This window comes from Uranotaenia lowii, chromosome 2, assembly GCF_029784155.1.
Source record: "Uranotaenia lowii strain MFRU-FL chromosome 2, ASM2978415v1, whole genome shotgun sequence".
NCBI classification, from domain to species: Eukaryota; Metazoa; Arthropoda; class Insecta; order Diptera; family Culicidae; genus Uranotaenia; species Uranotaenia lowii.
In genome coordinates, this window is record NC_073692.1 from 305,405,903 (window position 1) to 305,423,620 (window position 17,718).

A 17,718-nucleotide genomic window follows, 5' to 3' on the forward strand; every position below is an offset into this window, starting at 1 on the left:
GAAGCACTTCAACCCGAATTCACCGGGAAACAACTGCCCGGGCGGTATTCACACCCGAATGTGCGGGCAACTAAGTTGAAAACTTTTCACACACGACTGAATTACTGTGCAAATATTCGGAGCAAAATAAACACGACTGCATGCGGTGAATGATGCGAGACGAATGATATATATATATATATATATATATATATATATATATATATATATATATATATATATATATATATATATATATATATATATATATATATATATATATATATATATATATATATATATATATACATATATATATATATATATATATATATATATATATATATATATATATATATATATATATATATATATATATATATATATATATATATATATATATATATATATATATATATATATATATATATATATATATATATATATATATATATATATATATATATATATATATACATATATATATATATATATATATATATATATATATATATATATATATATATATATATATATATATATACATATATATATATATATATATATATATATATATATATATATATATATATATATATATATATATATATATATATATATATATATATATATATATATGTATATATATATATATATATATATATATATAAATATATATATATATATATATATATATATATATATATATATATATATATATATATATATATATATATATATATATATATATATATATATATATATATATATATAATATATATATATATATATATATATATATATATATATATATATATATATATATATATATATATATATATATATATATATATATATATATATATATATATATATATATATATATATATATATATATATATATATATATATATATATATATATATATATATATATATGTATATATATACATATATATATATATATATATATATACATATATATATATATAGATATATATATATATATATATATATATATATATATATATATATATATATATATATATATATATATATATATATATATATATATATATATATATATATATATATGTATATATATATATATATATATATATATATATATATATATATATATATATATATATACATATATATATATATATATATATATATATATATATGAAGGTTCACTAGATGCATTCAAGTGGTATGAAATCAACAATGTCGCATGTTTACCGAAAGACATGACGATGGCAAATGTGAGGAAATACATGAAACCAGCGGATATTATTGATAAAATTAAGAATGATTGGCCAAAAGTGGAGAAAAGGTCGGAGAAAACACGACGAAAATCTGCTCGAGAATCGGCGCCGAGGCAGTGGCACAGTGGTTGTTGCCAATCAAGAAGCGATAGATGTTGCGTCCATCGGAGATGCGAAGCTGAAGTCACGAGTCAACCAAGGTGAAATCAAACTTCGAAATGTCCAGTTCACTCCGGGTCTTTTGACAAACTTACCGTCCGTTAACCAAATTGAGAACGGGAACAAGGTCATCTTCGAAAACAGCGGGTGGGCTTTAGTCAATTCCGACGGAGAGGTTTTCGCAACCGGAACGAAGGTTAATGGATTATTCAAGTTCGATGGTCAGAAGTCCCGTCAATCTTTGGCTTGTTCGTCCGGTGGAACTCAATCGATTTGGCACAGCAGGAAGGGTCACCTACACATAAGAAGTCTGAAGCAACTCCGAAATGGCCTGGTATCCGGAGTCCAATTTCAAGATGATGATGGTGATGCGAGTAAGATTTTTCCCCTTGGAAAACAAACCCGTTTACCTTTCAGCAAAGGCGGTTCACGAGCGAACGAGGTGCTCGAGGTGGTCTATTCAGACGGACTTCCTTCCGGGCCGATGGAGGAACCTTCGATTGGGAAGAATCGGTACTTTATCACGTTTGTGGACGATCAATCTAGAAAGATCTTCGTCTACTTTTTGGCGACGGAGTTCGAGTCCAAGGTGCTGCAAGCGTTCCAGTCGTTCCACAGTATGGCCGAAAGACAACAGGGTTGCAAGATCAAGACACAAGGAAGGAGTACACATATCGAGGTTTCAAAAGCTTTTGGGAACGACTTGGCATCAAACACCAAACAACCACCGTTTACACCCCGGAGCAAAACGGTTTGGCGGAGCGAGTCAACAGGTCTATCGTCGAACGAGCCCGGTGTTTACTTTTTGAAGCTGGACTTCCGAAGCGCTTCTGGGCAGAAGCGATGTCCACATCCGTTTACCTGTTAAATCGGTCACCAACCAAGGGTCACACCAACACGCCTGAGGAAATCTGGTCAGAAAAAAAGACGGATTTATCGCATCTGAGAATTTTCGGAACTGCGTTAATGGCTAACGTTCCGAAACAAAAACGACGCAAATGGGACACCAAAGCTGAAGAGTGCATCCTTGTTGGCTACGAGGAAGACTCCAAGGCGTATAGAGTGTACAACATCAAGACACGCTCTATGATGAAGGACCGGGATGTTACGTTTTCTGAATGAAGGAAGAGCAAAGTCGCAATCAGCATCGGGTGTCGTCAGGGTTCAACATCCTCAGCCGGTGTACATACACCGTGACTTTTAAGAACCGGTGGTCCAGCATCCTGCACGAGACGTTCCAGTTACCCCTGAGACGATGGTTCAGACTACTTCACGAAACGTTCCGGAATCCGAGGGTCCCAAATCGATGGAAGACATCCTTACCGATGACGAATCAGACGAAGAAGACCGACAACTACATCCTTTACGTGACGTGACTATTCCCACTGCGCTCCCCCCGCACTCTACTTCAAATCCACCCGTGTCACAGGTCCACCCGGTTTCATCGCAGAAGGAGTAGAACACAAGGTGTGCAGACTAAGGAGGAGCCTCAACGGTCTGAAACAAGCTGCCAGGGCATGGAATTCCAAGCTGCATTCCGCGCTTTGCAAGCAGGATTTCCAGCGCTGCAAAGCGGATCCATGTCTCTATCGGAAGATGAAGGACGGAAAAGCCTGTTACGTTGTTGTGTACGTTGACGACTTGGTAGTAGCTAGCGAGGAAATTGAGCATTGCGAAATTTTGATTTATTTATTTATTTATTTATTTTAAATCAACAGATGATCCAAATGATATTTAAAAATTAAGAGACTAACTACAAATACAAATCTACACTGAACTTAGAACACTAAGAATTCTTCTTCGGAATACAACCTTCGAAACGTCAAAATCAAAATGCTCTGAGAAGCGGTATAAAGTCTTGATGATGCCAATTATTGCAGAGTTGGCCCCGTAATTGTTTAGTCTAACAGGAACGAAGAGCTGAAGATCCCGATTCCTCAAACCACGAGGTCGGACGCTAAGTGGAAGAGCTTCCAAAAGTGCGGGAGGGTCGATTCTTGATGAAGCAGATCAGCGACGAAAGAAGCACGAGTGGCGGTCATGCGGGCTTGCAGCGTGTCGATGTCGATCAGGCGGCAGCGGCTTTCGTAGCTGGGAAGTCGAAAAGGGTCTTGCCAGTTTAAGTGTCGAAGGGCATACCTCAGAAAACGTTGTTGGATGGCTTCGATGCGATCAGAACCGTTTTGATAATATGGGCACCAAACCGCATATTCGAGGATCGATCGAACCAGACTGCAATAAAGACTCTTCAGGCAGTATATGTTTTTAAAGTCCTTCGTCATGCGGAAAAGAAGACCCAGGCTTCTGGAGGCTTTGTCGACGATATAGTTGGTGTGATTCTTAAAATCCAGCCGCGCGTCGACAATCACACCAAGATCTTTTACGTGTTGAGCTCGAGAGATTGCATCGTTTCCGAGGAAATAAACGGCTGAGAACGGGCGTCGTTTGCGGGAAAATGATATTACTACACATTTATTACGGTTTAAAGGTAGGCGATTGGCATCACATCAGGAGGCAAAGAGGTTAAACTGGTTCTGCAGGAAGTTCACATCTTCGGAGCCATTGATAGAGTAGTACAGTTTCAAGTCGTCGGCATACGCCAATTTTGGTCCATCGAGGAGTTGCAGCACGTCATTGAAGTAGATTAGGAATACTAACGGCCCTAAATGACTTCCCTGAGGCACGCCTGATGAAGCTGCTTTGAAAATGCAATTCAAACTAAGTGAGCTCGGAGACATCCACTACTATCTCGGAATTGATCAGTACATCGATCAAATCATTCGAGAGACGGGTATGGCGGATGCCCAGGACTCTAAAACTCCGTAGGATCCGGGATATATTGAACAGGAAAGGAAGGAGGCGCCGTTGTCCGATAATCAAGCGTACCAGAAAGTAATTGGTCAACTTCTCTACCTTTCAGTCAACACCCGACCGGACATATCAGCATCGGTGTCTATTCTGAGTCGCCATACCAGCTGCCCCACGCAAGGAGATTGGAACGAGGTAAAAAGAGTAATCCGCTACCTGAAAGGAACCAGCCACTTGTGTCTTCGATTGAGCAGAGCTGGAGATAGGTCCGGACTAATAGGATACACTGACTCGGATTGGACGGAGAACATTGAAGACCGGAAATCCAACAGTGGCCAAGTCTTCAAGTTTTGCGGAGGTACCATAAGCTGGAGCTGCAGGAAGCAAACGTGTGTTTCCTTATCCACAGCGGAGGCCGAATTCATTGCATTATCCGAGGTGTCACAAGAAGCAATCTGGCTGACCCCCTTTCTTCGGCTACACGACACAAGAAGTTGGCGATCGACGCTGGATTAGAATCAACCGATCGAGGTGAAACTGTGAAACTAATCACAGCAATCGAGATACTCCAATGTCATTAGCTCATAAGTTTTTTCAATCATTCGCAAACACTTCAACAACTTCAATCTTCCAAGACGTGTCTTCATTAACTCTGCGGAACCCCATACTTCAAGAGTTTTAATGCCGGGAGTATTTTTCCTAACTTTGGGTTAGTTAGAGGGGGGCCGTAATCGTCACGGCGACTCAACTGTTATTGGACCTTATTACAGGAAAGGAAAGGGGTCACTTCCAAGAACAGAAAATGAATTATAAATTGAAAGAAAACACTATTTTGCAGTATGTTTGAGAATAATCTTTTATGGTTAACTAGCTGATTTTACCCGGCTTTGCTCGGGTTCGCATAAAATATAAATCAAAATGAGTCGTTGGACTTTTCGAAATTTTGGAAGCTTTGTATTCATCATTAGATATAAGAAATTTCGCCAATTTTAGGCCATGTGAGCTACATGTTTGGTTAGTCTTTTTTATGTTTTGATTGAGATTATTTATTGTTTTTCTCGTGTTCATAATTTTAAAAAATTGTTTGTATTTAAAGGAATTTAAAACTATTTCCCTAGAATGCTTATTCATCCTATATTAACAAAAAAAATTTCACCCAACATTTCTAAGGAAGCTTGAATAGCATTTACCTGATATATTCAGCTGATAAAACTGTTTTTTTTACTTTCACATCCCCCATTTTATAAAAACTTCTTTTGGAAATCATTCCACTTTTCAAGTTACATGATCTCTCTGTACAATGGTATATTCAAGTTTTAGTTACTTAGAAATTTTCAAAAAAGACTTTCGAATCTTGTTGAATTATGTTCAAAACTCACTTTGCATGTTTTCAATTGTATGTGTGCTTTTTAAAATCACACTGCTTTATGAGTACTTGTTCTTAAACGTTAAAAGTTCCACTAATAGTTTTTTTTTAAGTTATCGAGAACAAACCATCTCTGAACTGAAGTTACCATTATAATGCTATGAAATAGATTTAATTTGAGTTATATTTCAATGTTTCCATTGTTGGACACAATCATCCCATTAATTATTGTGAAAAGTGATCAATGTTGTCAAGTCACATTGATGACCAAAAATGACTAAAAAGATAAAAATTTGCCAATGAAATTGAATTGTATAAAACTCAAAACCTTAGATTTAATTTCTTAATCAATTTTCTAAACCCCCGTTTGAATTCCTCGAAGGCTATCTAAGAGGCTGAAAGCTGAATCTAATGAATTTTTCTTTCTCTATGAAAAATCCCATAAATATTAAAATGGTTTTTAAAAGCTGGAATTTATGAAAATCGGTCCATAAGTTTTTCAACACTCAGCCCAAATAGTTGTTCAGCTGAAAAAGTCAATTCATTGTTCACTGTTCAGTTCACTGTTTGTTTTTGTAGACCCTCAAAGCCCCCCAGCGGCGGTAAAGAGCTTTGATAAACACTATGTACAATCCTTGTCAATATCTACATACATATATATTCCAAACAGGCTAGTTAGATTTTTCAATTCATAATGTAGGCATATTATGGCATCCAAATATCTCGTACCGGTTTCACGTGCTTTGAAGTAGAATGTCAAAAACACCCGCCAAAAATTTCCCTTTCAAATTTTGAATACTAAGCAAGCTTTGATTTGCTGTCCAGTGCACATGAACTGCCTGGATGGTTGCTGCTAATGTCCAGCCCATGGTGATGGTGAAAACATCCCCGCCAAAGGAAACGAAAATCGGTCGCCAAAATGGTGCCATGACTTTTGGTTCGTGGGAGAAAAAACGAAAGTTGTATGGGAGGGTCCCTTTTCTTAGATGGGAGGGGCGCAAAACTATTACTAAAACCTTACCATGGTCCAAATACATAACTGTACCAGATTTCAGGCTGATCGGTTAAGCGGATTGGATTTGTATAAGGTGCATACAAACAAACAAACATATATAGTCCAACTCATCTTTATATATTAGATTAACGATATTTTACCATCCTTGAAATTGAGGGTAATATTTTTTTTTTTCAAATATAATGGTTTTGTTTATTTAAAAAAGAAGGTGTATTTATAATCTTCGAAACAGTCTATATAAGTGGCTTAGAATGACACGCAATGTCATCTTAACCTTCCATAGCTGTTCGGGTCAATATGACCCGAAGCACACATTCAAATTATCATAATTCTTCGAAGAAATAGTGAAACGCGAAAATGGCGTGCATTAAGGGTTATAGCGCAAATACGGGAAACATACAAACTAGAAATATTATGAAACAAGAAGAAAAGGACTCACCCATCCACTTCCTCCGATGCTTAGGTTTCGTAGGTTAGGACATTTGGGGAATTTGACTAGAGCATTCTCGGAAATTGGCACCGACCAGCACCGCAGCTCTACCAGATCCTTCAGGTGGTTCAGAAATCGGAAAGCCTCATCTTTAAGCTGAAAAAAAAACAATCATTAAGTTAACTTTCTTATTGATTGAGCACGGCATGAAACCTTACCTGGTAGCAATACTCCAACGAAAGCGCCCTGAGTGATGTCATAGTTTTGGTGATCAACATGACATTGGCATTGTCGATGGTATGATCGTAGATGTGTAACAGTTGAATGTTGGGAACAAAAGCCACAAGATTGCTGTAGAAACCGTTCTCACTGGTGACACCATCGAGAATGAGACTCAAAACACTAGGAAGACTTATGCCCTGCAGGAAGTTCGTTTCCCGAACCGATCCCTGTAGTTTGAGGACTTTAATATGCTTCAGCTGAGTTATTTGGCGGAACGCGGGTACTTTTAACGAATGGACATTGAGACTCAGGTACTGAAGCTGATTCCATTGGTTGCAAATAATTTTGAAACTATCCTCGTTGATAGGACCCGATAGGCAAGCGCTTTCTAAATTCCTCATCTGTCGATACGATTCCACAACTAGTCTTTGATCGCAGGATTGTGGCCAGTAGATATTGAGTCGTTTGAGGTTTTCTAAACCATCCAGATTGCAAAATTTTCGGTACTGCTCACTTTCCATATGCAGGTGAAGACATTTGAGCTGACGAGCATAGAATGAAATTAAGCTCATAGCAGCAGCTTCACTCGCCATCACATCTAGAGATTCCAAATTGGGAAAGACCCTCGGAATCAGTTCCCCAACTTCATGCTCAAAACCGCGCTGCGATAATTGGAGTGCCCTAATATGTTTATACGGGGGAATCGGCAAATCACAATCATCGCTGACGAAACATCCTTCGATGATCAGCTCGTCTAGTTTAGGAGTCCTGAGAAGGAACTTTACCAAGACAGGAGGAGTTACTACGTAGGTCGACAGTTTAAGGGTCGTAATGTCCCCGCCAAACTTCCTCAATACCTCATCCAAAAAGGGAACGCAGGAAGCTTCGACCCATTCCAGAATCAAGTTCCGATAGAGCCGCTTGGAGCTCATCAGACATTTTCGTTCCTTCGGCTTAAGGTAGTCCGTCACGTGAAGGGCTATAGTTCGCATCGGACGATCCGAGAATATAAGGTGGTTCCATAGCCGAGACACTCGAGAGGCCACCTTCCTGTCCCGCAGTTTCAGATAGCTAAATATGATGAGAAGCACCTGTGGAGGTTTGTGACTGAAACGGTATGTTGGCCACTTTGGTTTTGTATAAAACTTACCTCTTCAGGAAGGTCACGTATTTTGGCCATTACAGAGCAAGGAAACGCAGTATAAAACTTGTTATTTCACCATCCAAATCAGAGATAAATTTATGAGATAAAAAATTTCTCGCAAAAATTGAACACAGAAGTATGAAGACAAAATCGAAATAAGAAAGTGTTTAGAAAAGGAGCTACGTGAAAATTTGTCGAGGTGAATATAAATTCTCGATTTTACACGCTAAGGATGTTTTCCTAAAATTGGGAAAAGAGTTTCATTACTGCTTAAAGGAAGGAACGAATTTTGAGTAATATTTTGACAATGATCTTATGGAAGATTTACCATAGATAATGATATTTTATTTTTTTCTAATTCTTTCCCACATTGGCTTCCTATATTGAAAAGGAAGGGAGTTTATGAATAAACTAGCTGATCCCATACGAACTCCGTTTCGCTTTCAACTTGGAATATGTTATAAACAGTTTGTATGAAAGTCAATTGCCAAGCATTTTCCAGATTCATTGTTTAGTAATAATTGCAAAAATATTGGACGATCACTTTGTCTGTCGTCTGTAACTAAAGATGAAATCAGGAATCACAAACCACGTGTATAAATTTCGACTAAATCACTGCATAACAACGCAATTATTGTCAAAAAGCTAACCCTGGGGGCTCTTATATAAACTTTGATATCTGAAATCGATTGCCCTTCCCTCAAAACTCCCGTGTGCAAATTTTCAAAGCAATCCATTTTATAATAACGTCAATATTGCTTAAAAAAGTGAAAAAAAATAATTTATATGGACGACCCCTTCCGTCAACCCCTGGCAAAATATTTGACATCTGAGATCGATTGTCCGTCCCTGAAAACTACCGTGTGCAAATTTTCATCCCAATACGATGTATAATAACGACGATATAGCAAAAATATTGAAAGGTTTATATGGACGTCCCCCTTTGCCGGCCCCTTAAACTGAATTGAATACCTGAAACCCATTGCTCATCTCTCAAAACTCTCGTGTACCAATTTTCGTCTGAATCCGATGTATAATAACGAAAATATCGCATCAACAGTGAATAGTTAACATGGAAGACCCCTTTGGCCGACCCCTGATCTTAGTTTGGATAAGTGAAATCAGTTATTTGTCCCTAATAACTCCTATGTGCAAATTTTCCCCCCAATCCGATGTATAAAAACGACAATATCACTAAGATACTGAAAATTTAATATGGACGACCCCTTTTGCCGGCCCTTACAATAAATTTGATACCTTCAATCGATTGCATGTCACTCAAAACTATCGTGTACCAATTTTCATCTGAATACGATGTATAATAACGTCAATATCGCAAAAACAGCGAACAGTTAATATGGACGACCCCTTTGGCTGTCCTCTTACACAAAATTTGACACCTGAAATCGATTGCTCGTCTTTCAAAACACTCATGTGCAAATTTTCAACACAATCCGACGAAAAATAACGTCAATATCGCGAAAACAATATTTGTCTTGTATGGACGACCCCCTTCAGAAGGGGTCATCCAAAAATCTGAAAACATTTTTCATCCTTCCTGGTCCTAATGAACATCCATGCCAAATTTCAGCTCTCTAGCTCTTAAGACGGCTGAGTCTATAGAGGACAAACAAACAAACAAACAAACAAACATACAGAAATTGCTTTTTATATATACACTCAGAAAAATCCTATTATGTATGCCATAAGATTCTCTTATAAAGTGGCGCCATAAGAAAAAATAATGAAATTCATAAGATTGTCTTATGATCGAATGAACTCGAGGGATGAACACTGGTGCCAATGAGGGGTTGTTGCGTTTCATAAGATATTATTATGGGAAAAGGATGTGTCGCATAAAATTAAAATAAATCAAGTTTTTTTTCATTTAAATTTATTTTCTGCCTTGTTCGTATGAAATAACATCATCGTGATAATCAGCTGCCTTTCAACATCTGGTTCTATCAAAAGTTTTATTGCGCCTCGGACCTTTGACTTCGCCTTTTGCCATACTAACCAATCTGAAAAGTAAATAAACATGAAATGTACCTATTAAGACAAATATTTTCAACAAAAAATAAATTTCAACTAAAACTTACCATTTTGGAAGATCAAAATCACATTGGAGTGTTGAAGGAAAGTAGTAAATTTTAAACTGATGAGTGCTTCTGACGACGATAAAGTATGACTGTGTTGAATGTGTTCATTATTTTTTTCACAATGCGGTTTCTTCTATTTTTCATAACAACTTCGTATGAAATTTAAAAGAATTTCATAAGACTCTTATGAAACATAATTTTACACTCTAAAAAGCGGTTCATAAGAAGCATCTTATGAAAATAATAATAGAAATTTGCCTGAGTGTATAGATAAATAAGACTTTAGCATGACCCAGAGCTCAATTCTTCTATAAAGAATTGTCACAGATTTAAGGATATCATTTCGGAAAAGAAGTCAAAACATGCTTTCAGATGTCCTACCGTTTACCAAGCTATGTATATCAAATTCAGTTAAAAGTGATGCGTTGTACGATAGACTGGAACATCGGACCATGAATATATGCGAAGTGAACAATAATCTATTCATGTGAACTGTAAATTATGAAATTTAATATAAACATGTACTAGTATACTCTAAAAGAACTTAACAAGGAACTGAGAATCAGTTGCTTAACTAACGCTTATGAGACTAGAATGAATGTTTCTGATGTCCCTTATTTTAAGATTCACGAAGCTAACAATGTGTTTTGTTTCGAGTAACTGATGAATACGAATTTTGGATAATTTATCCCTATGACTGATGAAGTTAATTGTTAATCACTGTATCTTCTACTGCGGGAAATTTAATTGCTCTTATGTATTTCTAACCATCTAAGTTATTACTTATTACGTAGAATAAGTAGTTAGCTCACCTATTACGTCAAAATATCGCGGGACTTCGCAGTTACCACCCCAGTTGCCTTCGGCTCAACTTACCCTGGATCTGTTCGAACAGCAACCTATAGAACTGGGCTGTTTTCCCGTTTAGCTAAAACAGCATAAAGCTCACGATTTCAGTGTTCGGCATCAGTTCCCGTATTCGATCGACACCGGCCAGCGTTATCTTGTGACAGCTGGCAATCTCCAGGTACCCCAGATGCGGAAACTTTTCCGCAACCTTCGGCAGAATGTCGTCATCCAACTGTTTGTCGAGTCGGGATCAGCAATCAAGAAAGAAACCAAAGATTAAGGAATAAAGCTGAGCTTTATTTCAACCAGTTGCTTACTTTATCACAGCGATACAAAGTGAAATGACGCACGGAGTTCTGCGGGATCAGTTCGAACAGGTTGTGGGGAACGTCCAGGTAGCCGAGTTTGAGCTCGTGCAGCTCAGTCAATCTGTCCAGGAAACTGAACGCGTCTTCAGTAAGCTGGAAGTATACAAAATATGTATAGAGAGAATCTTTTCTTAGCTTTCCAATCAATTCACTTTCAATTTTTTTTTTACTTTCTCTGCCAATGATATCCATTCATCCGATAATACGAGTTCATCATATATTTTGGAACGCCGAATCTTTCCTCCTCTAGCCAAAAATACATTTGCAAAGATGAATTAAAAAAAAACCTGATTTTTTTTTGTAAGAAAAAAAAATTAGCCAATTTCTAGGCAGAGGTACTATTTTGTCTTTCTCTGCAGCTTTTTGGTTCATCGATTGGTCTTTTTTTAGGAGCTTACACTCGGATTCAGGATTTTGTAATTATCATTAGTTAATTTTTGGGGATTGAACGGCTTCGTCAGTCAATTGTGGGAATAAAAACGAGTGATTTTTATTATTGTTGGACAATAATAAAAATCACTCGTTTTTATTCCCACAATTGACTGACGAAGCCGTTCAATCCCCAAAAATTAAAAATAATCCAGTCAAAAAACAATACTTAAATCATTAGTTAAATTATGAGGTTTCTTACATTTGGACAGAATTCCAACACCAAACTGCGCAGCGAGAGAATGTTGCAGCTAACGTACTTCAGACATTCGTCATCGATATCGGATTCCACCGCTTCGAGAATTCGCAAGTTGGGCGCCACGGTTTTCAGCAATCGGAAGAATCCTTGCGTATCATCGATCAACACCGAATGAAGGTACAGCTGATCCAGCGTAGGAATCGGAAGACAGTCCTGCAGGATGTTGCACCTTATCCAGCCTTCTACTTTCAGACTCTAAAAATAAAGTAATGCTACAGGTGTATAATGAAAGAATCTGGCAGGTTACCTTCAATTTTTTAAGTTGTCCCAAATGCCGGAACGATTTCTCTCTTAAGTTATCCCCTTTCAGAAACAGCATGGTCAGCTCCGGGCAGTTCTCGGTTATCGAGGCCAATACCTCTTCGCTTATATTACACCTTAGGGTGACCTTTCTTAGCCGTGGCATTCGGCGAAAGAAAGAACACACCACCCGCACGGCTTCGGGAATGTCAAACTGCTGATCGTCACCGTAAAAATCTAGAACCTCCAACTTGGGAAAATTCAGTTCACAGAATGGCAGAAAGAAATCGTCCCGTTTGAAGAAAACAGCTAGATCTCGAAGCTGGCTACTGAAATGATCGTAAACGGCCAGCGCTTGTTTCGAATCGCAGTCCATATCGATGCTGGTGATGTTTGGGGTCATGGTACGGAAATCAATCTCTTCCAGCTGCAAACCACCATCGTTTTCAAGATAAAGGTGCTTTAGTTTGCTGAGTACCGGAAACGGTTCGGATAAATCCGGTTTGTGGCCTAGCTCGGGACATATGCGGGAAACTATAAACAAACTTTCGAGTTTGGGAACCTTTGGAATAATAAGGGTACCATGTTACCAAAAAATAACTACTTTTCAAGACTCTATATATATTTTACCTGCTGCAGAATCTGCCTCAGATCGTTTAGCATAATAAAGTAGTTGGGGCAGATTTTCAAGCTTATGATGGAATTTTCGAACTTTTGCAGCACTGCCAGAATCAAGCTCAAATCGAGTTGATCACTACGGTAGTAAAATCCCAGATGACGATAGGCTCGTTCGCTCTCCAGCAGATAGCGTCGATACTGGGTGGGCGATTCATCCCGGAAGTCCAACTTCAACATTATCCGTTTTAGAAAGCGTCCACTGAAAGCAATCTGGGACCAGCTGTGGCAAACGAGGGCAGCATTTTTCAGATCTATGAGCGGTAGGTGCTCGAAAATGTACGGTATTACCTAAGGAACAACACAAAAAATATCCATCATTCAAACCGTATTTCGTCGGCAGTATTTATAAACTTACCTCCTCTGGAAGATCATGAATGCTCAGTGCTTCCATAAGTACGATAAATTTTATTCTAGAGTAGTTGATGGTTACGTTATGTACTTTTTAAAGTTACGATAATCGGGACAAAAACACAATTAGATCGATAAACGAGTGAAGAAAATCGGGAACCAAAACAACGGAGCTTGCGAGCGTTTTTCGAGGTGAATATCGGGCTGTTTTTCTTTTGTGGAGAAACAAAACGCCAAAACGAAACAACGAAAGGTGAAATTTCAAAACCCAACAGAGATGCCAGATGTGCTGATTTTGAGGATTTGTTCTGATTTTCGAGAGACCGTTCAGGTTTTTGACCGATCGAACAGATCAGCTCAAACGATGGACTGAGCACTTCGAACAACTCTTCCGAGTCACGAATAGCGATGGCCAACAGAATCTGCAGCTCGAAGCGCCAACAGTAAGTCGCATTAATGGCGTCAACTCGGAAGCGCCTTCGCTGGCTGAAATAGAAGCGGCAATCAAAAACATGAAATCCAACAAAGCACCTGGGATCGATTGCATCCCTGCTGAAATGCTGAAAGCCGACCCTGCCCTATCAGCACAAATGTTGCACCGTCTTTTCGCTGACATCTGGGATACTGCAACATTCCCGGCCGACTGGATGCAGGGTATCCTTGTAAAGGTCCCGAAGAAAGGAGACCTGACAGAGTGCGGTAACTGGCGAGGCATAACGTTGATCTGTACAACCCTCAAAGTACTCTGCAAAGTGATTCTGAACAGGATCCAGGAGAAAATAGACGCTACACTCCGACGGCAACAAGCTGGATTCCGATCCGGACGATCATGTGTGGACCACATCACAACGCTACGAATAATACTGGAACAAATCAACGAATTCCAGGACTCTCTTCTGCTGGTGTTCGTTGATTTCGAAAAAGCATTCGACCGACTTAACCATGAAAACATCTGGGCGGCTCTAAGGCGACGAGGGGTCCTAGAGAAACTAGTCCATCTCATCGAAGCACAGTACGAGGCATTTTCGTGCAAGGTCTTGCACGACGGTGTCTTGTCCGAACCAATCCCGGTAACTGCTGGAGTGAGACAAGGATGTATTCTATCACCGCTACTTTTTCTAATCGTAATGGATGAGATTCTGATTGGATCGATCGACTGTGCACCGAACCGAGGATTGCCGTGGAATCCTTCAACAATGGAGCAACTGAACGACCTTGACCTGGCTGACGATATTGTTTCGCTCGCCCAAACACAACCAGATATGCAGAGCAAACTCGACGACCTCACCGAAAGTTCCAAGGCAGCAGGTCTCAAAGTCAATGTCGGAAAGACCAAGTCGATGGAGATCAACACAGGAAATCCCTCCAGTTTCATGGTAGCTGGGCAACAAGTTGAGAAAGTGGAGTGCTTCCAGTATCTTGGTAGCCAGATTACGCCTGATGGTGGTACCAGAAAAGACATCGAAACACGGATCAGAAAGGCCCGATTTGCGTTTGCGAGTCTCCGAAACATCTGGCGGTTACGCCAGATCTCTCTACGAACAAAAATCCGAATCTTCAACTCAAACGTCAAATCCGTATTGCTGTACGGGTGCGAAACTTGGTGCACATATGCGGTAACGACGCGAAAACTGCAAGTATTTGTAAATCGCTGCCTGCGGAATATCATCCGCGCTTGGTGGCCTGGCAACTGGATCTCGAATGAGGAACTACATCGCCGGTGTCACCAAAAGGCGCTAGAAATCGAGATTCGGGAACGTAAGTGGAGATGGATTGGGCACACGCTGCGAAGAGATGAAAACGAGATTTGCAGAGAGGCGCTAGATTGGAATCCAGAAGGTCATCGAAGAAGAGGCAGACCCAGAAATTCGTGGCGGCGAAGCCTAGCCGCTGAAATCCGAACTGTCGACGAGAATCTTGACTGGGACCAGGTGAAGACGCTGGCTCCGGATCGTCAACAGTGGAGGTCTTTTACCACGTCCCTATGCACCGGAGGATCGGCGCGGGATCATTAAGTAAGTAAGTAAGTTCAGGTTTTTCCTAAATAATTAGTAAATTTAGTGCATTTCAAAAGCCATTTTTCAAAAATCAGCACAATTCTATCAATTATTTATAGAATTGTGTTGATTTTTGAAAAATGACCTTTGAAATGTATGTACTAAATTGACCTGATTTAAAAAAAATCGAAATTATAAAATTAAATTTAAAGTTGATTAATGAGAACATCAAACAAATCTATAATGAAATAGTATAACCAATTTAACCGATGATAATCTTAGGTTCAGATGATATTAATGTGTTATTTTTCGATATACAAACTGCACTGCTCCTGCCAGTATGTACACAATTTTGATAATATGCTAAAATGCGCCCAAATCTGTGCCCAAATCTTAAATAATAATTGTAGAGGAAATGTACGCGTAAAAAAATTTTTTTTTCAAATGGATTGTTTTATAATACCCAAGCAACAATTTTAGTTTTATACTAATCTTCAAGCCCGCTTGAAAACTTCGTTATAAAACATCATCAGTATAGACACTATAATTTTATATAGTCTGGCAAAGAGAATGACGGGAGCCAATCGAACTGTCATTCGCGGGAGCCAATCGAGCAAACTTTCTGAATATAGGAAAATCATGGATGAAGTATTGTGATTAACAAAGCTTTTCTGGCTTTGTGATAACATTAACAAGAGTTATTTAGCATAATTTTTACTTTTTCACCTGTAGACCATATAATATATTTTTAAAAAGCGATTTCGAGTTGAAGAGACGAAAATAGCATGTAGTTGACGAATCTGAGAAACTATTTTTAATTTTGCAACTGGAGAGAGTTATGAAGAGCTTGAACATTATCGTAGAATGCTCGATTGGCTCCGTGCGAATGACAGTTCGATTGGCTCCCATCATTCTCTTTGCCAGACTATGGGCCTTATTCTGCGAGGCGAATGAAGTGACTCGGAGTCACATTAGTCGTATTCACGTGACTATAGTCGTGGTATTCCGAGAGGCGACTCACGCCAGGTGACTAGTTCATTGCCTCGGAGGCGAATGAACAACAGATGTTCATTTTGACGTTCCAGAGGGAATGAACAAGTTTCATCAGGTTCACTATGCGAACTGTCAAACATGTAAGGAACATTTAAAGAAGGTAGTGTGATATTCGATTTCTTGGATGACGTCACATTCATGAAGAATTTGAAAAAAAAATCAAATGCATTATTTTTATGTAATCAAACCAATGTAGGATCCCTGACTATGACAACTCTTCTGTCCAGTTTGATTTGTCTATGCAGCAAGAAATTCGTGGAATTCCTGATTCGCATCGTCCACTTCTAATTCCAAGAATTTTCGATGCTAAATATAGACACGTTGATGCTGACAAAATGTACTTTACAGATGGGTCGCTAATAGAGGAATCAACGGGATTTGGAGTTTTTAACGAAATAGCTACCGCCTCATATAACCTCCATCCACCATGCTCGGTATATATCGCAGAGTTAGGAGCCATTTACTGGGCGTTGGATAGCGTCGTTTCAAGGCCAGTAGGACACTACTATATTATAACGGACAGCCTTAGTTCTGTTGAAGCAATCCGTTCAATAAGACCGGGAAAGCACTCACCGTATTTCCTCGGGAAGATACGGGAAATTCTGAGTGCTTTATCAAGACGTTGTTTTGCCATCACCTTCGTTTGGGTCCCCTCACATTGCTCGATAATGGGCAATGAGAGGGCGGACTCTCTGGCAAAGGTGGGGGCGATAGAAGGCGACACGTATCACCGTGAAATCGTCTTCAACGAATTTTACTTCTTAGTTCGAAGAAACTCTCTTGTCAACTGGCAGCGCAAATGGGACGAGGATGAGTTGGGTCGGTGGCTCCACTCGATTATCCCAAAGGTAAGCCTTAAACCCTGGTTTAATAGATTGAACCTGAGTCGGGATTTTATTCGTATATTTTCCCGTCTCATGTCCAATCATTATTCCTTAGACGCGGTACTCTATCGTTTTGACATTGCTGGCAGCAATTTGTGTAATTGCGGCCAAGGTTACCATGACA

General features: G+C 38.8%; 2 protein-coding genes across 4 annotated transcripts in view; both read right to left on the minus strand.

Moving 5' to 3' along the window:
• Positions 1-9,963, minus strand: part of LOC129744488 (uncharacterized) — a 17,970-nt gene extending 8,007 nt beyond the window's left edge. Inside the window, exons 1-3 of one of the 3 annotated variants that reach the window (XM_055737018.1) lie at positions 8,397-9,963; positions 7,243-8,337; positions 7,034-7,180 (exon numbers count right to left, since the gene is read on the minus strand). In XM_055737018.1, coding sequence (XP_055592993.1) covers positions 7,034-7,180; positions 7,243-8,337; positions 8,397-8,426 — 1,272 coding nt within the window. In that variant the 5' untranslated portion in view covers positions 8,427-9,963. The remainder of the gene's footprint in view (positions 1-7,033; positions 7,181-7,242; positions 8,338-8,396) is intronic. The other 2 variants (XM_055737020.1, XM_055737019.1) reach the window with 2 other exon arrangements.
• An 892-nt stretch (positions 9,964-10,855) lies between these two features.
• LOC129744487 (uncharacterized) lies at positions 10,856-13,859 on the minus strand. The gene is made up of 6 exons (XM_055737016.1): positions 13,668-13,859; positions 13,265-13,600; positions 12,642-13,196; positions 12,338-12,589; positions 11,656-11,799; positions 10,856-11,570 (listed from the first exon to the last, which is right to left on the minus strand). Exons 1-6 carry the CDS (start codon positions 13,701-13,703, stop codon positions 11,418-11,420), a joined length of 1,476 nt encoding a protein of 491 aa, XP_055592991.1. The 5' UTR covers positions 13,704-13,859; the 3' UTR covers positions 10,856-11,417.
• Between the last annotated feature and the right edge of the window lie 3,859 nt (positions 13,860-17,718).